The sequence below is a fragment of the Amblyraja radiata genome, chromosome 11 (genome assembly GCF_010909765.2).
Source record: "Amblyraja radiata isolate CabotCenter1 chromosome 11, sAmbRad1.1.pri, whole genome shotgun sequence".
In the NCBI taxonomy this organism is placed as follows: Eukaryota; Metazoa; Chordata; class Chondrichthyes; order Rajiformes; family Rajidae; genus Amblyraja; species Amblyraja radiata.
In genome coordinates this window covers 55022992-55040262 of record NC_045966.1, presented here as the reverse complement: position 1 = coordinate 55040262, position 17271 = coordinate 55022992, and the positions used below count along the sequence as shown (strand labels likewise).

The 17271-nt window shown below is 43.8% G+C and overlaps 1 protein-coding gene across 1 annotated transcript in view; it reads right to left on the bottom strand.

The window, feature by feature from the left end:
* The window catches only part of rgs14 (regulator of G protein signaling 14), a 98851-nt gene that overhangs the window by 66813 nt on the left and 14767 nt on the right, over window positions 1-17271 (bottom strand). Inside the window, exon 2 of the mRNA XM_033029958.1 lies at window positions 13673-13694. Coding sequence (XP_032885849.1) covers window positions 13673-13694 — 22 coding nt within the window. The remainder of the gene's footprint in view (window positions 1-13672; window positions 13695-17271) is intronic.

Genomic DNA, 17271 nt, shown 5'->3' with positions numbered 1-17271 from the left:
CTCATGCGTTGAAGGTTTTCATTGTTCTTGCGCCTGTGCCAGCAACTTGCAGAGGGATTGAAAAGGTCGGATGTCACAGGATTGGGGAAAATCATGAAGATTACTCTTCCGCCCTGGCATAAGACCACATTGACAGTAAGGCTTTGGAAAATAATGACATATGAAGTAGATTTTCAAAGTCTACAGAGATATTTATGCCAGTTGGAAGAGTGGGCTGAAAGATGGCAGATGGAGTTTAATGCTGATAAGTGTGAGGTGCTACATCTTGGCAGGACAAATCAAAATAGGACGTGCATGGTAAATGGTAGGGAATTGAGGAATGCAGTTGAACAGAGGGATCTAGGAATAAGTGTGCACAGTTCCCTGAAGGTGGAATCTCATGTAGATAGGGTGGTAAAGAAAGCTTTTGGTGTGCTGGCCTTTATAAATCAGAGCATTGAGTATAGAAGTTGGGATGTAATGTTAAAATTGTACAAGGCATTGGTGAGGCCAATTCTGGAGTATGGTGTACAATTTTGGTCGCCTAATTATAGGAAGGATGTCAACAAAATAGAGAGAGTACAGAGAAGATTTACTAAAATGTTGCCTGGGTTTCAGCAACTAAGTTACAGAGAAAGGTTGAACGTTAGGTCTTTATTCTTTGGAGCGCAGAAGGTTACGTGGGGACTTGATAGAGGTCTTTAAATTGATGAGAGGGATAGACAGAGTTGACGTGGATAAGCTTTTCCCACTGAGAGTAGGGAAGATTCAAACAAGAGGACATGACTTGAGAATTAAGGGACAGAAGTTTAGGGGTAACATGAGGGGGAACTTCTTTACTCAGAGAGTGGTGGCTGTGTGGAATGAGCTTCCAGTGAAGGTGGTGGAGGCAGGTTCGATTTTATCATTTAAAAATAAATTGGATAGTTATATGGACGGGAAAGGAATGGAGGGTTATGGTCTGAGCGCAGGTAGATGGGACTAGGGGAGAATACGTGTTCGGCACGGACTAGAAGGGCCGAGATGGCCTGTTTCCATGCTGTAATTGTTATATGGTTATATGGTTATATTTTGTGGAAATAAATAAGTGCTGCCTGGAACCTGAATTAGCTACACCATGCCAGTTTAAAGCCTCTAAACAAGAGCCTGACCATTATGGCAGCTCCTGCCTTACCCACCTTGCTCCCCCATCCACACAGACTAACATTGTCATGTTGGCAGGGTCGTAAAAAGCTCTGCCAACAGAAGGTATCTTATACTGCACTTGCTATCTTTCTTTGAAAAGTTTACTTCCTTACATTTGCTGAGCACAATGCAGAATGAGTGCCTGTCATTCAGCTGTCAACCAGAAGGGGGCAGACTGTTTGAATCTGGGGTATCTCCATGTTTGAACTGGATGCTATAGTAAAGATTCACAATCAGCTCCTTGTGGACGACAAAACAAAAAGGAATGCAGAGCAGTGTCGGGCCATTTCATCCAGTGTGAAATCAAAGGAATTAAATCAACTGAGTCGTTCCAGGTGTGACAGAGGTTCACCTATATCTCCTCCAACTTCATCTACTGCATCCGCTGCTCTAGATGTCAGCTGATCTACATCGGTGAGACTAAGCGGATGTTGGGCGATCGTTTCGCCGAACACCTCCGCTCGGTCCGCAAGAACCTACCTGACCTCCCGGTGGCTCAGCACTTCAACTCCCCCTCCCATTCCCCATCCGACCTCTCTGTCCTGGGTCTCCTCCATGGCCAGAGTGAGCAACACCGGAAATTGGAGGAACAGCACCTCATATTCCGCTTGGGGAGTCTGCATCCTGCGGGCATGAACATTGAATTCTCCCAATTTTGTTAGCCCTTGCTGTCTCCTCCCATCCCTCAGCCCTCGGGCTCCTCCTCCTCCTTTTTCCTTCCTTCTCCCCGCCACCCCCTATCAGTCTGAAGAAGGGTTTCGGCCCAAAACGTTGCTTATTTCCTTCGCTCCATAGATGCTGCTGCACCCGCTGAGTTTCTCCAGCATTTTTGTGTACCTTAAATCAACTGATACCTCTGTGTCTTCCTGACTCTCAGTCTGTAGAAGGGTCTCCACCCGAAACGTCACCCATTTCTTCTCTCCAGAGATGCTGCCTGCGCCGCTGAGTTACTCCAGCAGTTTGTGTCTATCTTTGGTGTAATCCAACATCTGCAGTTCCCTCCTATACCTAAATCAACTGCCTATTTTGCACAACATTTCTACTTCCTCAGAAGACTAAGAACATTTGGCACTTCTCCAAAGACTCTCAACTATTTCTACAGTTCCACCATAGAGTCATACATTCATACAGCAGAGAAATATGCCCTTTGGCCCAACTTACCCTTGCCGACCAAGACGCCCCATCTACACTCATCCCACCTGCCCACGTTTAGTCCACATCTCAGATAAAAACTTTTCCCTTCCAGGTACCTGTACACATGTCTTTTAAATGTACTTCCGGTGGTGCTGGTGCCAGCTACCTCCACCTTCAGCCGGTATCTTTTTGTTTTTTTGTTTTTTTGTTATGTTGAAGTGTGTTTTTTATTTTTTTTTTTAATGTTTTGATGTGGGGGAAGAGGGTACGGTAAGGGGGATACCGTCCTTCAGTCGCTTCCTGGAGAGGACGCGACTATTATTCGAGTCGCGTCCTCGCCCCCCCCCCCCCCCCCCCCCCCCCCACCCAGCGGCCTACCTACTGGATTGGCACGGCCTTTCCTGTCTGGATCGACCAGAGCTCCAGCAGCGGCGGGACAGCGCTGATACATCACGGGGCTGGCCGTCTGGAGCCCGGAGTGCTGGACCTGCGGCACCGACATCCTGGAGCTGTGGTTCGCAGAGCTCCCAACGCGGGTTGCGCTGACAAACATCGTGGGGTCCTGCGACTCTGCCCGGCTCGGCCTGCGGACTCGGGAGCTGCGGACTCCGGTGGGAAGCGGCTGATCGGGAGGTCCGGGCCGCTGAGGAGGATTTTCACCGTCGGGGTTAGGCGTCGGCGTTCTATCAGCCCGGCGAGAGGGCCTGAGCATCGGGCCGCCCGGGGTGGCGACTGCGGGTGCTCGGAAGGCCCCGACCACGGGTGAACATCTGGGAAGATCGGAGGGGAGGCTGGCTGGACTATGGTGCCTTCCTCACCTTGGTGCCATTGTGTTATGTTGTGTCGTGGACTTTGTGTTTGTGCTTTTTTTTTAAATTCTATTTTATTTTTAATATGTTTTATTATTTATTTATTATTTATTTATTTTTATGATACTGACTGTAAAAGGAAATTCATTTCGTTGTCTCTAATTGAGGCAATGACAATAAATTTGAATAAAATACAATACAATACAATATGTTGTTATAGTATCTGTCTCTACTACCTCCTCTGGCAGCTTCTTCCATATACCCCCCACCCAATGTGTAATAAAGTTGTCGCCAGGTCCCTATCAAATCCTTCCCTCTTACATTAAACCCATGTCCTCTGGTTCTTGATTCCCCTACTCTGGGTAAAAGTGTCTGTGCATCAATAGACAGTAGGTGCAGGAGTAGGCCATTTGGCTCTTCGAGCCAGCACCACCATTTAATGTGATCATGGCTGATCATCCCCTATCAGTACCCCGTTCCTGCCTTCTCCCCATATCTCCTGACTCCGCTATCCTTAAGGGCCCTATCCAGTTCCCATCTACCCTGTCGATCTTATACACCACCATAAGATTACCTCTTATCCTCCTGCAGGTCAAAGAATAATGTCAAAGCCTGTCCAGTCTCTACTTATAGCTCAACCTCCAAGTCCTGGCAACGCCCTTGTAAATCTTCACTGCATTTTTTTCCAGCTGAACAATCTTTCCTACAGCAGGGTGACCAAAACAATAATGATACAGCAATAAAACATCCCACCTTCTATTCTCAGTACCCTGACTGACGAAGGACAATGTGCCAAAAGCCTTCTTGACCATTCTATCTTCCTGTGACACAATTTGCAAGGATCTATGTACCTGCACTCCTAGATCCCTCTGCTCTACAACACTCCCCAGCGCCCAGACAATCAGTGTCAAGGTCCTGACCCAAAATACAACATCTCACACTTATCTGCATTAAACTCCATTAACCATTCCTCAGCACACATGCCCAACTGATCAAGGTTCTGCTGTGCGCCATATTAGGATGTAGTACAGCTTGGTCTGGCAAATGCTCTGCCTACGATCGCAAAAATTGTAAAGAGTTGTGTGCGTAACCCAGTGCATCTTGCAAACCGATCTCCCCACCATTTACCTCACACTGTCTCAGGAAAGCAGTCAACATAATCAAGGCCCATCTACGCTCCAGTCATTCCCCTGTCTCCCCCTCTCCCATCGGGCCAAAGATATAAAAGCTTGAAAGCAATCTGCATCTGCAATTGCTACCCACACATTTTCTCCAAAGAGACGCTGCCTAACTTGCTATGTACCTCCGGCACTTTATATCTATTTTTTTGGATTTTGTGTCTTTTTTCCATAACGTGTGACCACGCTCAGAGTCTTCTCCACCATCACACTGTTGTTCTACTAATTGACATCATCTGTAGGCGATATTTTTAAACTACAGTGCCCGGGTCAAGTGGATGGCGTGACTTGATTAGATTAATGTGGGCTTCCTCACAATCTTGATAAGATTAGTGTGGATCTTGTGGTTTATTTTGTCAGTTCTTGGAACCGGAGGGTCATATTCATAAAACACCTTCATATATCATCTTTTATCCTCGTATTGCCTTTTTAGTTACCTTCTGTTCTTTTTTTAAAAGCTTCCCAACCCTCTAATTTCACACTAATCTTTGCAATATTATATGCCTTCTCTTTATGTTTTATGCTGTCTTTGACTTTCCTTGTCAGCCGACTGGAGTAACTCAGCGGGCCAGGCAGCATCGCTGGAGAACGACAACATTCTTCAGACTAAATTTTTTTTTAGGTAGTGGGAAGAAGCCTGGGACCGAGGCGAGGCAGGGCAAAGCATGACAGGTAATAGGCACTCACTGGTGAGGGGAGGTTGGTAGGTAGATGGTGGGAACAAAGTCCAGAGATAAAAACATTCCTTCCTTTGGCTTCACAATTTGCGACTCTTCAATCCTTTTGTCTCACATCTTCTGCCTTATCTCTCTGGCCTTTGTACCAACCATCTCCCTATCGACCCCCTGTCCTGTTATTATTGTCACACTTTGCCATTCCCCTCCCCTCTTCTGACTTTTTTCCCTCACCCTAAAATCAGTCTGACCCGAAACATCGCCTACCCTTGTTCTCCAGAGATGCTGCCGCATCTGTTGAGTTATTCCATCACTTTGTGTCCGTTTGTGTAAACCAGCATCTGCAGTTCCTTGTCTCTATGGTCATACAGTCATCATGGTCAGTATTGTATCTCTTGTAGTGTCAAGATCATGGGCAAAGTGCAATGACCAGAAGCTCAACTTAATTAACAAGAAGCTTTAGAACCGAGGTTTTCTTCTGTTGCTGTGCAAGAAAACAAAGGTCAGCGATCAGCCTTTCGAGTTGTGTAAGTTCATAACTATAGGAGCAGAATCAGGCCATTTGCCCCATCAAGTCTACACCGCCATTCAATCATGGCTGATCCATCTTTCCTTCTCAATTCCATTCTCCTGCCTCCTCCCCATAACCCCGGACACCCGTACTAACCTATCAATCTCCACCTTAAAAAATATCCATTGACTTGGCCTCCGCAGCCTTCTGTGGCAAATAATTCCACAGATTCACCACCCACTGACTAAAGAAATTCCTTTTAATCTGCTTTCTAAAGGTACGTCCTTTTATTCTGAGGCTATGACCTCTGGTTCTAGACTCTCCCACTAGTGGAAACACCCTCTCAACATTCACTCTATCCAGGCCTTTCACTATTTGGCGAGATTCAATGAGGTACCCTCTCATCCTTGTAAAGTCCAGTGAGTACAAACCCAGTGCCATCAAACGCTCATCATATGTTAACCCAATTATTCCTGGGATCATTCTCGTAAACCTCCTCTGGAAACCCTCCAACGCCAGCACATTTCCTTAGATATGGGGCCCAATACTGCTCACAATACTCCAAATGCAGTCTGACCAGTGCCTGATAAAGCCTCAACAATACATCACCTTTTTTTATATTCTAGTCCTCTCAAAATAAATGCTAGCATTGCGTTTGATTGATTGATTACTTTATTAATCCCCTTATTCAGGGAAAATTCTGATGTCCTTGCAGCACACTAATAAAAATACAACACAGTATTCATAAAGAAATTCAACACCAAGACATCCCCCCACAGTGATTCCCACTGTGGGGGAAGGCACAAAGTCCAGTCCCCATCCTCTTGTCCACCCATAGTCGGGCCTATTGAGGCCTCCACAGTCGCCGCCACGGCGCCCGATCTTCTCGCCGGGTGATGGTACTCCGGCGTCGGGAGAACCCCCAGCAGCTTGGGGTGCCAGGAACGGCCGCCTTCCCACCGGAGACTGCGGCTTCCAAGCCAACAGACCACGCCAGACGGAGCTCCGCACACTGGTGATCTCGGCGAGATGTAAGTTCAACGTCGCAGCTGGCCGCTCCGCAGAACCGCGGCTCCACGATGTTTTCCTCGGCGGTACCAAGCATACTGGAGTCCCAGCGCGGCGACCCAGGAAAGACATCGCCCGCTCCGCAATAGCGCTCCAGCGCTGCACTGCCGCCAAAGCCGATGTTCTGCGCCGCCGCCAAAGCCGATGTTCTGCACCGCCGCCAACGCCGATGTTCTGGCCAGGTCCCCTCAGGGAAACGTCGCTCCAGGACCCGCTGGTAGGCCGCGAGGACAGGTCGAAGACGCTGCTCGGAGGAAGGCAACCCCTCCGACCAGGTAGGGACTTAGAAAAGCAGTTTCCCCCTTCCCCCCCACCACCCCCCACACATAAAAGATTTAGACCCCCTGACTGTACACTTAACGAACTAAAAATAATAAAAAAGAAGGGGAAAAAACAGACAGCTGCAGGACAGGCAGCCGTTCAGGACAGCGCCTCCTCCGGTATGGCCTTCCTTTCTACCGATTTGACTTGCAAAATAACGTTTTGGGAATCCGGCACGGGCACTCCTAAGTCCCTTTGTACTTCCGATTTTAGAATTCCATCCACATTTAGAAAACAGTCTACGCCTATATTACTATGACCAAAATACATGACTCCACACTTTGCTACATTGTGTTAAATCTGCCACTTCTTTGCCCACTCTCCCAACCTGTCCAAATCCTTCTGCTGAGTCCCTGCTTTCTCTATACCACCTGCCCCTCCACATATCGTCATATCATCTGCAAGCTTAGCTACAATGCCTTCAATTCCCTATCCAAATCATTAATATACAGCGTGAAGAATAGCGGCCTCAGCACTTGAATTTCAGGCATGTTGCTGATGTATTCCACTGTGAAGACTGATGCAAAAAACCCTATTAAATTCTTCTGCCATTTCTTCATTCCCCATTATCACTTCTCCAGCATCAATTTCAAACGGTCCAATGTCCACTTGCCTCTTTCTTACTCTTTATTTATCTGAAGGAACCTTTGTTATCCTCTTTTATATTATTGGTTAGCTTACTTTCATATTTCATCTTTTATCCTCGTATTGCCTTTTTAGTTACCTTCTGTTGTTTTTTTAAAAGCTTCCCAACCCTCTAATTTCACACTAATCTTTGCAATATTATATGCCTTCTCTTTATGTTTTATGCTGTCTTTGACGTTCCTTGTCAGCCACAGTCACTTCAATCTATCCCTCGAATCTTTCTTCTTCTTTGGAATGGAAAGATCATTCATTCCTCATTATTTATTCCTAATTATTCTCAAAATCCAAATTATTTCCAGACATTTCTGCCACTGCTGTTCCACTGCCATTCCTGCTAGGCTCCCTTTCCAGTCACCTTTAGCCAGATCCACCCTCATGCCTCTGTATTCCCCTTTGCTCAGCTGTAATACCAGCACATCCAATTTTATCTTCTCCCTCTCAAATTGCAAGTTGAATGTCATTACAATATTGTCATTACCTGATAGCAGTTACTTTACCTTAAGCTCTCATATCAAATCCAGTTCATTACACAACACCAAATCCAGAATTTCCTTTTCCCTGAAAGGCTCAACTGCAAGCAGCTCTAAGAATCCATCTTCCATCCACTCTACCAATTCTCTCTCTTGGGGCCCAGTACTAAACAGATTTTCCCTGTCTACCTGCATATTGAAATCCTGCATGACCACCGTTGCATTACCTTTCTAGTGAATATCCATCACAATGTATGATATATTTGACCAAATGCATGCAAACAAAGCGTTCCATTGCCCCTCAGTGACAACGATAAACTAAGATGAATATTATATTATATTATATTACTTTGTTCTGAAGGGTAAACAGATTCATGATTAAAATCAAAGCAAAACAGGTTTCCTTCCTTCAGGATATTAATGGACCCTGAATGTTAATGAAACATACAAAGGTAAATTCATTTTATGTTCATTACATGGATGTATCTAAAGCATTTGCAATTTAACTAGTGCATGTAGATAACATCATATCATTGATGGGAAACTGCTGCTAGACAGCAACTTTTATTGGAAAATCGTGTCTAGGTAAAAGTGCTGAGACCAATTAACAGCACATAATGAGAATTTATATATGGTGATTGCATTTAGGAAGTAAACATCTGAACTTAAACATCCTATCCACACTGAAACTGTTGAATCTATTTCCTCTCAAACCTTCACTTGAACCACACCTAAAAAAAAATCTAAATCAGTAGAGAAATTCTAGACAAACATGGTTACTCAACCCGACCCCATTTCATCAGTTTCTAACCACCTCCCACTGAAATGTTTGGTGGTGAAGTGGGTTTGTTAATGGACTCGTAATTCAGATAAATTTGAGATTAAATGCCACATTTTGAACTTAGTTGAAAATAATATACTGGAAATAAACTCTTGCTGTAGGTAAAATCTGCCTTTGCATATCAATTTAGGTTAAGGAAGAAAATGCGTTGTGTGCTGAGGTGTACCTCAGTATCTGTTTATCAACCAGGTTCATAGTAATGTAAAACAAAAAGGCACAAAGTGCTGGAGTAACTCATTGGGTGAGGCAGCATCTCAGGAGAACATGGATAGGTGACGTTTAGGGTCTGGACCGACTACAAACTGATTGTGGGAGGTGGAGCAGGGGGGGGAGGGGGGGCGGGAGGGGGGGGGGAGGGGGGGGGAGGGGGGGGGAGGGGGGGGAGGAGGGGGGAGGGGGGGGGAGGGGGAGGTGCAGGAGAGAGTAATAAAGTTGGAAGAGATGGGGCAGGACAAAGCCTGGCAAGTAATAGGTGGATACAGGTGAGGTGGGTTTTTAACAGGCAGATGATTGGACAAAACCCAGAGATGAAAAGATATGTGTGAGACAAAAGGATTGAAGTGTTGCAAATTGTGAAGTTAGAGGAAAGAATGTTGGTGGAAGGGGGAGGGGAAGGGGAGGTCAGATGGGGCACAGGAGATAGAGTGGGGGGGAAAAGAAAGGGGAGCGTAGGGGAAGAAGCAGGAAAGGGAAATTTTACTTGCCTAAAATTAGAGAACTCATACCATTGGGCTCTAAGCTACCCAAGTGGAATGTGCTATTTTATAAGTTTGCATGTGGCCATAATAGTTTTGTTTAGTTCATTATCGTCACGTGTACCAAGGTACAGTGAAAAGCATTTTTGTTGCATGCTATCCAGTCAGTGGATTACAATCAAGCTGTCCCCAGTACACAGATATAGGATAAAGGGAATCACATTTAGTGAAAGATAAACTCCTGTAAAGTGTGATTAAAGAGAGTATGCGGTTCTCCAATGAGGTAAATGGTAGGTTGCTTGTTGGTGATGCAAGATTGGTTTTGTGCAAAGTAATGGTTAAATTAATTCCTTTGGTTTCAAACTGGATGATATAACTCAGCACTGCCCTGTACACCCATGTTCTTTATCAAGGAATTGTGACAACAATTCATACATGTGGATATACTCCTTTCAAATAGCCACTCCTAAAGCCCACCTGTGCCAACTCTTTCTTGTTTACAGTTGAGCCAAACTCCATTGTATGAGAGAGGGTAAGCAAGGGTTACTTGAAGTTTTAGAAATCAATATTCATACCGCTGGATTGTAAGCTGCCCAAATAAAATATGAGGTGCTGTTCCTCCAATTTCAGTGTGGCCTCACTCTGACAGTTGAGGAAGCCCAGGGCAGAAAGGTCAGTGTGGGAATGGGAAGGGGAGTTAAAGTGTTTGGCAACCAGGAGATCGCTTCAAGTCAATTTAAAGACTTGATTCTGAAGTAATGGCACTGGACCTGACTTTGAAGCAATGACCTTGGCTGACATGGCACAGATTATTATTTTTGATTTTTTTTAACATCTAAAACAAACATTGAACTATCCGGGTCTCAACCAGAAAAGTCACTCATACCTTCTCTCCATGCTGCCCATCCCGCTGAGATATTCCAGCATTTTGTGTCTATCTATGGTGTAAACCAGCATCTGCATTTCCTTCCTACACATTGATCTATCCTTATTTATTTTGACATTTACTGCCTTGAACTTTCAAATTTGTACTTAATTAGGAGTATGGGAATAGATAATATATTATTTTGGATTTCCCTTTACAAATCTTTACATAACTGTCAAAATATTGAAAGTAAATATGCTGAGATCAACAAATTATTCTGCTTCAACTCATTTATTTGGTGTTCATTTGTAAAATCGAAAACAAATCAGGTCTTTGTTACAATTGCTAGAGTGCATCCATCAATTAAATTAAATTATTAACAATTTTTTTCCCATCAAACTGTGACTGAGGTGAAATCAATGCTTACTCATAAAAGTCTAAAGCTGCCATGAAAATGCAAGAGGGTCTAGAGAGGGTTACAGCATTAATAACTGTGTGGAATCAATGGATGCACAGTGTTTGAATTAAATGCACATCTGTCACAAAGGCAGATGTAGATCTGAACTCGATTCAGCTTTTAACTAATGAAACCCTGTGATACACAACATATCTTGACTTAGTACGGGTGTCACCCATTCCTTCTCTCCAGAGATGCTGCGGGTCCTGCTGAGTTACTCCAGCATTTGTGTTGGAAAGAACTGCAGATGCTGGTTTAAACCAAAGATAGACACAAAAGCTGGAGGAGCTCAGCGGGACAGACAGCATCTCTGGAGAAAAGGAATAGGTGACGTTTGGTCTCGACCCGAAACATCACCTATTCCTTTTCTCCAGAGATGCTGTCTGATCCGCTGAGTTGCTCCAGCTTTTTGTGTCCATTGAATGGTTATTTATATGTATTTCCTGCATCCCTTAAGTGGAGTGCACACTGAAACATCTGTATTCTCCGCAAACAGGCTGCGTCAGAGGTTTTGGTGAGACCACATCTGGAGTTCCAGGTAGAGCAATGGTCTCCTTACTTAAGCAAGGATTGGACAGGTTAGATTTGGATGTGCTGAAGTTTACACGTGTGGGAAGTAAGTTGATTGAAATATACAAGGATACTGGAGTGTATTGCGGAGATGATGTTCCCATGTGTGAATGAATCAGGAACGGGGAGAATAATGGGATTAATTTAGATGGTACATCTTGGTCGGCATGGATGGGTTGTTGCAGTATGGCCTCTTTCTATGCTGTGATGCTGCGTACAGAGTCATCATAAGGTCATAAGTGATAGGAGCAGAATTAGGCCATTCAGCCCATCAAGTCCTCTCCACCATTCAACCATGGCTGATCTATCTCTCCCACATAACCCATTCTCCTGCCTTCCCCCCATAACCACTGACACCCGTACTAATCAAGAGTCATAGTCATACAGCACAGAAACAGACCCTTCCGCTCAACTTGCCCTTGCTGACCAAGATGCTCACCTACCCTAATTACATTTGCATGCATTTGGCCCATATCCCTACAAACCTTTCATATCTATCTATCTGATCAAACACCTTATAACTTTCACCATAATAACTGCCTCACTACTTCCTCTGGCAGACATGAAATGCTGGAGTAACTCAGCGAAACAAGCAGCATCTTTGGAGAGAAGGAATGGCTGATGTTTCGGGTCGAGACCCTTGAAACGTCACCCATTCCTTGTCTACAGAGATGCTGCCTGTCCTGCTGAGTTACTCCAGCATTTTGTGTCTACCTTCGATATAAACCAGCATCTGCAGTTCTTTCCTACTTCCTCTGGCACCTTGTTCCATATACCCATCACCCTCAGGTTTCATGTGGAAAACATTGCTCCTCGGGTTACTGTTAAATCTTTCCTCTCACCTTAAATCTATCTCCCCTACTCTGGTTAAAAGTGTGCATTTACCCTATCCATTCCAGCATTTACCCAGCTCTTCCATAACATCTCTCCATTCCATGACATGACATCCAAAGAAGAAGTTGGTTCCTATTTATGGGCCAATGCAGTGGTAATAAATATGGGGTATTGACAAATTGCAGATAAGGAAATCTGAAATAAAAACAACGGATGTGTTGCACGCAGCAGGTTAGGCAGCATCTATGGAGGGAGAAACAAGTTTCAGGTTGAAGACCTCACATCAATACTGCGAAAAAGGGAAAGTAAGTTTGTCTTAAGTTGCAGAGAGGGAGGGGTAGGATGAAGGAAATATCCTTGGTAGGGTGAGAGCAGATAATGACAATGCCATCCAGATAAACGATCAATGAGGGAAGTTACAAAGATCACAAGGAAAGTGGCGTTTAAGCTGTGCATCTCAGAAATATCGACTAGGTTCAAACCCTGATCTTTATTTTCAACTTTATTTTTTCCGAGGAGCAGAATTCAGATCAATGAAACACAATAATGAAATTCAGATGAAGATACCTTTGAGCAAAGTTACGAAGTACATTTTATCAAAAAGTGTCGATATACGAATTACAACAATACTGTATATAATGGGTGATCAGAACAATTGCCATCATAAATCGACAGCTGTTTGTGGGCTGGAGTATCAGCTATGGTTAATTAGGTTAAAAATCCAGTGAAGCGATCACCAGCAGCCAAACATCTGAATCACCACATAACCTGGTGCCTGTTGAAGGAGTAAGAGGGTTGTCCTGGGCAGGCTCAGTGGCTACGTTAGGATAAGATAACTAAAATTCAGCTTCTGCTCTATTTGCAGGTATTTACGCAAACCTGGCCTCTCTGAACAAAGGCGGCACAATGGTACATTGGTAGAGTTGCTGCCTTACAGCACCAGAGACCCGGGTTCGATCCTGACCATGGATGCTGTCTGAACAGAGTTTGTACATTCTCCCTGTGACCACGGGTTTCCTCCCACTCCTACTCCTACTCCAAAGGTTGTAGGTTAATTGGCTTCTGTAAATTGTACGTTGTCCTTGGCGTATAGGATAGTGCTAGTGTATGGGGTGATCGCTGGTCAGTGCGGACTCAGTGGTTCGAAGAGCCAGTTTCCAGGATGTATTTCTAAAGTCTAAAGGGTGCATAAAGATACTCTGCTGTCAGTCCGGGAGTTGAGAACAGGCGAAAATGACGGGGCCCATCTGAAAGACTCGGAGTTATGGTGGTATCACAGAACATTGGTCACCACAGTGTTTGAGGTGCTCTAAGCCTGAACATTTGTACCTGTTTTCAACAATCTTTCTTCTTTAACCCCAAATACCATGACATTCACATTTCTCAGTCCTACCACAAATGTTGTTCATCGCTTGTCTCCAAACCAGTATACTAACCTCCATCTGATATGGCAGTAGCCTGGAAAACAAACATAGAAGAGGATGAGAGTATTTTTCTCACACTCTAGAAAGAGTTGAACATACAGTTTTGTTATACGGCATTCATATACTGTACATACCAACACTTGGTAACATTATCCTGGTTAACATATGATGAGCGTTTGACGGCATTGGGCTTGTACTCACTGGAGTTTAGAAGGATAGGGGGGACCTTATTGAAACTTACTGATTGGTGAAAGGCCTGCATAGAGTGGGTGTGGAGAGGATGTTTCCACTAGTGGGAGAGTCTAGGACCAGATGTTATGGCTTCACAATTAAAGGGTGTTCCTTTAGGAAGCAGATGAGGAGGAATTTCTTTAGTCAAGGGTGGTGAATCTGTGGAGTTCATTGCCACAGAAGCCTGCCGAGGCCAAGCCAAGTTAAGGCAGAGATAGATAGATTCTTGATTAGTGTAGGTGTCAGGGGCTATGGGGTGACGGCAGGAGAATGGGGTTAGAAAGGAGAGATAGATCAGCCATGATTGAATGGCGGAGTAGAATTGATGGGCCAAATGGCCTAATTCTGCTCCTATCACTTATGAACCTATGAACTTAAGAACAGTAAGATAATTGCTCCCAGCTCTAACCAACAGTTATAAACATCAGTGCTAACCCCTCAGGTGTGATGGTATCACTTATAATGCAGATAAACAATCTGGATATTCCCTTTCACAAAATACATCCCTCAAATGAAAAGTCGATTTCATTGACAAATCTTCGGGCGGCAGAATTACACCGCAGTCAATACAGCTGCCTCACAACTCCAGTGATCTGGGTCCGATGCTGACATCCAGTGCTGTATGTATGTATGTATGGAGTTTGCACATTCACCCTGTGACTACACGTGGATTTCCTCTGGGTGCATCAGTTTCCTCCCACACCCCAAATGCTCGCTGGTAGATCAAAAGACCATGGCAAATTGTGAGTTAGGAGGGGAAGTTTCATGGGCATCAGAGAGGAAATAGTTTGCTGGGGAATAAAAGGGAATAGTATTGATGATTGTGCTCTGAGAGTCAGCATAGCCTCGATGGGCCAAATTGCCACTTTCTTTGTCATAACAATACAGATATAATGTGAGTAGATAGATAGATAGATAGATAGATAGATAAATACTTTATTAATCCCCTTATTCAGGGGAAATTCTGATGTCCTTGCAGCACACTAATAAAAATACAACACAGTATTCATAAAGAAATTCAACACCAAAACATCCCCCCACAGTGATTCCCACTGTGGGGGAAGGCACAAAGTCCAGTCCCCATCCTCTTGTCCACCCATAGTCGGGCCTATTGAGGCCTCCACAGTCGCCGCCACGGCGCCCGATGTATGTAATATAACTAAAGGCCCTGTCCCACTTTCAGACCTAATTCACGACCTTTTTTACTCTTGGACATTTTTCATCATGCTAGAAAAACGCCCCAACCTGCTTGATGCCACGAGTACCTACGACTATCATCACAACCTATGTACGACCTCGTGATGACCATGCTGCGAGTATGAGTCAAGGGCAAACTCGGCAGAGGTCGTGAATTAGGTCGTGAAAGTGGGACAGGCCCTTAAAAAGTTGCTCCTCAGATCCTTTTACCTCTCATCTTAAAACTATGTCCTCTGCTTCTTGATTGCCCTACTCTGCGTAAAAAGACTGTGCATTAACCCTATCTATTCCAGCATTTACACAATCTGTTCCATGACAACATGACATCAAAGAGGAAGTTGGCTCCTGTTTATGGGCCAATGCAGTGTAATATTGAGAATCAACAATGTGAATATCCATACCAAGAATTGGATAGAGCACAATGGATGAATTAAGGAACACTTTGTTTATTATGTCATAAAAAAGAATCGCAGATGCTGCTTTATACCAAAGATAGACACAAAGTGCTGGAGTACCTCAGCGGGTCAGGCAGCACGTTTGGAGGAAATGGACAGATGACGTTTCGGGTCGAGACCCTTCTACTATTTTTTATTACTCGGGCTGAAATGGTTATAATGCAATTTTGATTGGGATCGTGAGAAGCACTACAAGGTTTAGTTTGGATATTTAAGAACAGAAAGAAAATTAGCATGCAAAAATGAAAGGAAAAAAATATTGTTTCTATATAACCTCCCTGCAGTAATCAGACACCATTTCCTCTTAAGCACACAGTCTGTCAGTTTCACCGCGGGTGGCCATTGAAATAAATATACAACAGCTTCTATCAACACTTGAACAATTATACTCTGTTAAACAATGTAACATGCAGCCTTTAGTATTTTTACATTGCATTAACAAACATAAACTTATAGCTATTAATAAAATATTCATTTTTGAAAACCCTCTGGGGAATAATCTATTATTCAAACTCTTAAGTTGTCCAGCCCCTAGTTCATTTACCATTGACAACATTGTCTTAAAAAAAAACTTTTCTCTCACACAAGGTTTGTTGAGGATGCACCTATCATGGTGCAGCAGAACTACCTGAATGTAAAATATATAATGTCTAAAATGTTGACAGTTTCATATAAATCTTATTAGTAACATTAAGGTGAATGTCTGTGGGTTAAAGATTAGGGTTAGGGAGAATGGATTGGAAATTGGGTAAGAATTTGTGAGTCATGTGAATGTTGATGCATACAATGATCTTTGTTCAGTCTCCTTTCTCCGACAGGTAACCTCCTGTATCGTCTTGCATCATAATTCTGTGCAAATGAATATTCATGTTTTGCTGCCTTTTAATAATGTATCAATTCTGAATCCATTGCAGAAATAAGTCTGAAAAAGGGTTCCGATCGGAACATCACTTATCAATGTTCTCCGAGGATGCTGCCTGACCCGCTGAGATACTCCAGTATTTTGTGCCAATCTTTGGAGAAATAAGGTCCTGGCCTTTAATTACTGGTCACCATGAATGTCCACAGCTACAATCCAGCTGTAGCAGTGATTGAAGATGGACACAAAAAGCTGGAGTAACTCAGCGGGTCAGACAGCAACTCCGGAGAAAAGAAATAGATGATGTTTCGCATTGAGACCCTTCCGGAGATTACAGAGAATCTATCACTTTCTCTAAGTTTTGAAAGTAGAATTTTAAAAGTAGCTCTTCCGCTTTGCAGGGGTTATTGAAGATGGTGAGCAATTTCTCCCAGTGGATCAGGACCCAATGATTGTCAGTTTGGACATATCAGGTGAAGAATGATCATGGTTGGAGGGCTGGGGGAAGAGGAAGTCTCCGATGTGATCAACACAGACAGCAGTAAGGTCAATACATCAGCAGAAGTCGGAGGCAAGATGTACAGTATTTAAAAATTGCCCACATAACACCCTTGTACAAAAAGTGGTGTTGGGATAAAACAGCAACTCCAGACCAGTTAATTCAGCAGACTTAGCAGTCAATGAATTAGATATAGATAGAATTAGCAGTCAATAAAACAGATATAGATTGATTAGAGAAAGCCAGCATGGAATTGTCAAAGGCAAATTGTATCTAGCAAATTTAGGAGAGTATTAATTGATCATATTAGTCAGAGGGTTGATGAGGTGATTGTAGTTGATGTGGTATATACAGACCAAAAGGCATTTGA